The sequence below is a fragment of the Dipodomys spectabilis genome, unplaced genomic scaffold, assembly GCF_019054845.1.
Source record: "Dipodomys spectabilis isolate Male_0828 unplaced genomic scaffold, ASM1905484v1 ptg000018l, whole genome shotgun sequence".
In the NCBI taxonomy this organism is placed as follows: domain Eukaryota; kingdom Metazoa; phylum Chordata; class Mammalia; order Rodentia; family Heteromyidae; genus Dipodomys; species Dipodomys spectabilis.
In genome coordinates this window covers 11,422,329-11,426,909 of record NW_024870695.1, presented here as the reverse complement: position 1 = coordinate 11,426,909, position 4,581 = coordinate 11,422,329, and the positions used below count along the sequence as shown (strand labels likewise).

General features: G+C 50.6%; 1 protein-coding gene across 1 annotated transcript; it reads left to right on the top strand.

The window, feature by feature from the left end:
- Positions 1-819: 819 nt before the first annotated feature.
- On the top strand, positions 820-2,855 carry Eif1 (eukaryotic translation initiation factor 1). The gene is made up of 4 exons (XM_042673981.1): positions 820-999; positions 1,757-1,920; positions 2,035-2,136; positions 2,342-2,855. The coding sequence occupies exons 1-4, from the start codon at positions 969-971 to the stop codon at positions 2,384-2,386; spliced, it is 342 nt and encodes a 113-aa protein (XP_042529915.1). The 5' UTR covers positions 820-968; the 3' UTR covers positions 2,387-2,855.
- Positions 2,856-4,581: the final 1,726 nt, after the last annotated feature.

Below are 4,581 nucleotides of genomic sequence, written 5' to 3'. Positions count from 1 at the left end.
CTGGGTTCAATTCCCCAGCACTCAAAAAAAAAAAAAAAAAAAGCATAAATAAGCTGAGAAAGCAAGAAAGGTGGACTGTTTATTTGGTAAACATTTTTCCCCTAAATTCTGGGAAGGCTGAATTGCACACAAATCCTGTAACACAAAGGGCCACCTAAAGTACCTGAATTCGGGGAGGGGCTCCCCTAACTAGTCTCCCCTGAACTCATACGAATTGGCACATTCCTTGGGTGGGTTAATCTACTCTAACGAGAATGTTTAGGTTAAGTTAATCCATTTCCAGACTACCAGAAATGATTAACCCAACTATAAGGTTAAAGTTTTGGTTATTTTATGTTGGTTGAAGAGACGCCCTAAACCATTCATTCTGTGTAGACGGGTGGATTTTTCGTCTGTGGAAGGATAGGCATCTAAATCCCCTTCCCTGAAGAATGTCAACCGAACCCCACGAAAGGAACAAAACAAAACAAAAACCCTCATCAATCAGGTAGGACTGCAACAAGGGTCAACAGGGAGGACCACGCCAGAGAACACAATGCGCAGGCGCGCCCCAAACCTCCACAGTGTCTCGAGACTTCGTTCCCCCCCCCATCCCCCGCACTGCGCAGGCGCCTAAATGGATTAAGCGTTCCCTCCCCCTCCCTTCCCTCAGGGAGTCGGAAGAGTACGCATGCGCCGCCCTGCGTCCCTGTCCGCGGACCAATAGGAAGCGACGGCGCCCTGGGCGCTCGGGAGCACGACGCCGTAGGCGGGGCCGGGACGTGAGGGCAGCGCGCTGGCGTCACAGGGGCGGCTATATAAGTGAACACAGGCGCCGCCCCTCGGCCCCAGTCACTGAGCCGCCGCCGAGGACTCAGCTGCCTCCCCCTTGAGCCCCCTCGCTTCCCGACGCTCCGTCCCCCCCGCCCGCCTTCTCCCGCAGCCGCCTTCCGCAGGCCGTTTCCACCGAGGAAAAGGAATCGTATCGTATGTCCGCTATCCAGAACCTCCACTCTTTCGGTAAGCCAGGGCAAGGTCGCGAGCCGGGACGGGCCGGCGGGGCGTTTCGGGCCCGGAGATTTGTGTGTGTGTGGGGGGGGGGGGGGGGGGACAGTCGTCAGCTCGGGCTGGGGAGAGGTGTCTGGGCTCAGGAGGTGGGGGGAGGGGCTCGAGCTGCGGGGCCCCGGGGACGGCGGCGGAGGGCGACCGGAAGAAGCGGGCGGGAGGTCAGCCCCGGGGCGGGCCCGCAGCGCGGGTGGCGCATTTTCTAAATGGCTCCCGGCCTTCGTCGGGCCACACCCGCCCCCCCCCCTCCGCCGCCCCGACGTCACATCCGGTGCGTCACCGCCGTTAGCCAGGAGGGGGAGGCGGTGCCAAGCCCAAGGGACGAATGCGTTCGCCAATGAGGGCTGGGAGGCTTGGCCACGCCTTGGGCGAGAGGGTTCCGGCAGGTTGCATCAGCCGATTGGGGCGCTGCCCTTCCAGCCCGGGCTCTCTGACACGTGATCGGCGGCTGCGGAGGGGCGGAGGGAGGACGGGCGGGCCTAGGGCGGAAGACGCTTTCTCCAGGCCTGGGGAATCCGGCCGTCCCTGACAGACCTGTTCGAGTACAGTAACAAAAGAACCAGTCCGTCCTGACCACCCTCACACCCCTCTCCTAAACCCCTGACGACTTAGGGTCACGGGTGTTTTTGCACGCTGAAAAGATGCAGTGTGGAGTTTTTGCCCCTGATCCACGACAGCGCTGAGCAAACCTTTTTAACGTTTCTCCTCTCAGACCCCTTTGCTGATGCAAGTAAGGGTGATGACCTGCTTCCTGCTGGCACTGAGGATTATATCCATATAAGAATTCAACAGAGAAACGGCAGGAAGACCCTTACTACTGTCCAAGGGATCGCTGATGATTACGATAAAAAGAAACTAGTGAAGGCGTTTAAGAAGGTAAGCCTAACACGACATCGCTGTGTCCACCAGGGGGCGCACACCCAAAGTGATTATTAGGTGCATTTATGCTGCTGTTGACCCTAACATGATTTTCCTACCCTGCGCTTACAGAAATTTGCCTGCAATGGTACTGTAATTGAGCATCCAGAATATGGAGAAGTAATTCAGCTACAGGGTGACCAGCGCAAGAACATATGCCAGTTCCTGGTAGAGGTGAGTTCAAGCCTGTCCTTGGGTTTTTTTAATGAGGTTTAGATTTCAGGGGCTGAGTCCTAGGCTGTTCCAGAGAGCAGTTGACTTGAGTGTTCTCTGTTGAGCTATAGTGCTTACAGGAATTGGCTTGTGTGCCCAAATTGTTGAAGAGGAGACTTTTACCTCTTGTTCTCTACTTAAAACTTTGCCCTTTTTCTCTTTACAGATTGGACTGGCTAAGGACGATCAGCTGAAGGTTCATGGGTTTTAAGTGCTTGTGGCTCACTGAAGCTTAAGTGAGGATTTCCTTGCAATGAGTAGAATTTCCCTTCTGTCCCTTGTCACAAGTTTAAAAACCTCACAGCTTGTATAATGTAACCATTTGGGGTCCGCTTTTAACTTGGACTAGTGTAACTCCTTCATGCAATAAACTGAAAAGAGCCATGCTGTCTAGTCTTGAAGTCCCTCATTTAAACCGAGGTCAAGCAGTAGGCGCCTGGCAGTGTCCAGCCTGCATCAAAGCAATAATGTGAAGTTTCAGTTAAGCCCAGAGCCCCAGGATCACAGGTGGCTATGTCTGGCCAGAAGCTCCCTCTGCAGCTTACCCTGCCCTAAGAGAATGTCACTATTTGAACCACCATGGTACTCCAGAGGAAATGGGGTAAGGCAGCAAGCAACAGCAGCTGTGCCACTAGGGGGAGCCTTGAGTTGGCCAGACATAGCCTAAGTGGGGGGTGTCCGAAAAAAGAAGGATATGAGACCAGCCTAATAACAACAGTTAAACTTTTGACAAGGGAACAAACATCAGACTGGAGTCATCTGTCATATAGCTAGCTGTAGAGTTTGCAACTTAAGTAACAGCTACCCAGTGCCATGTGAAGTAACGGACTGGTTTTTGGTTTTCTCCCAGTTTTAATGTTATGTAATGTATTTAAACCCTTATTTAAATAAAACTTGTTTTCAGAAATACCTGATTTGCAGATTCTACTTCATATATATACATACATATAGTCAAGCAAATGTATATGAAGGAACCTCAAATGGTCAGTAAAGGATGTGTCTACAAGTTCAAACATCTGGCCTTTTGTGAACTTATCCCCTCTGGGTGGTAGTTCTGCAAGCATATGAGTTGGTTGTGTTGTCCCATTAATTCATGTGATGAAGGACTTGCTCAGCAGCCTGAGGAGGGATAGTGGTCCTTGGCTGTCATTTATCAGCAACTGTGGAACTTCGTTTTACAAGATGTTAGAGTGAGGCTTGAGCACATCTAAATCTTTGCTTAAGGGCTGTATCAAAGGGAGCCTTAATCTTAAGATCTAAACCTCCCAGGTAGTCAAAAGTATATGATACAGTGAGTAGGTTGGAAGGTACTTTGAGGAGCTTCAAGGTTGAGGGGCCACTCCAGATGGAAGATAGATCATGATCTTATCCCTGAAAACAATATTTTCCCTGCATATAAATCTAGTTAGTACATTTTATTTCTTGCCAGTGTGGTGAGGGTAAAGGTCAGTATCGAAGGAGGCAGTAGGGGGGCCTATGTTGGTGTGAGGGTTGCCTTGGACCAACCTCTAGGCAGGTACTATACCAGCAAAAGAAGGGCACTGTTGAGAATATTGGCTACTTACAAAATGGAACGGTTTGACAAGTCCTGAGCCTTGAACAAGTAGTCTACTGGTTAAAAAATGTTCCTAACCCAATATGGCCATCAGCAACTTGAGGTCTCCCTAGTTTTTTGCTCCTGGAGTAGCTAGCTCATTAAAGGGATTCTTAGCTAAGCTACAGAAAACCACCACTTGGTGGGCTCTGCAGTAGGGTGGTGAGAAGGCCTGTTCTGAGCTAAGCTAGCAACATCAGGTGCCTATGAAGGCTGTTAGTCAAAAGTTGAGAACACTTGACCCAGTGGAAATTCGTAAGGATTATTGATAGCTGTCAGGACCTAGGACTTCATGTGTACTGTGCTTTCCAGAACAGGAATCCATTTTAGAAGTGACTTTAGAAAATGACTGCCTGTGGCTCATTCCTGAAATCCTAACTATTCAGAAGCGCAGACAGGAAAGTCCATGAGACCCACCTCCAATAAACTCAGAAAAAGCCAAAATTGGTACTGTGGCTCAAGTGGTATAGAGTGCTAGCCTTGAGCAAAAGGAGCTCAAGGACAGTGCCCAGGACCAAGAAAAAAATGGCTTGGTGTGGAGGGTACTGTGCTGGATGGAACAGGCCCACTGGGAAGCCTACATCTGGATAGGGCAGAAAAGGCCTGGCCGTGGAGCCACTGAGCTCATGGATAAGAAAATCTTACTACTCCCATCCTTAGCCTGGAGAGCCAAAAAGAGAGGTGCTAGGGGAAACGGTGCTACAGGCAGAGGAAAAGATAGGGCAGCTGATGAGGAGCCTTAAGAGCTCTTCTGGGTTAGCAGAGGGACAGTATCTTAGTACAAGCCAGGCCTGCACTGAGCTGACTCAATG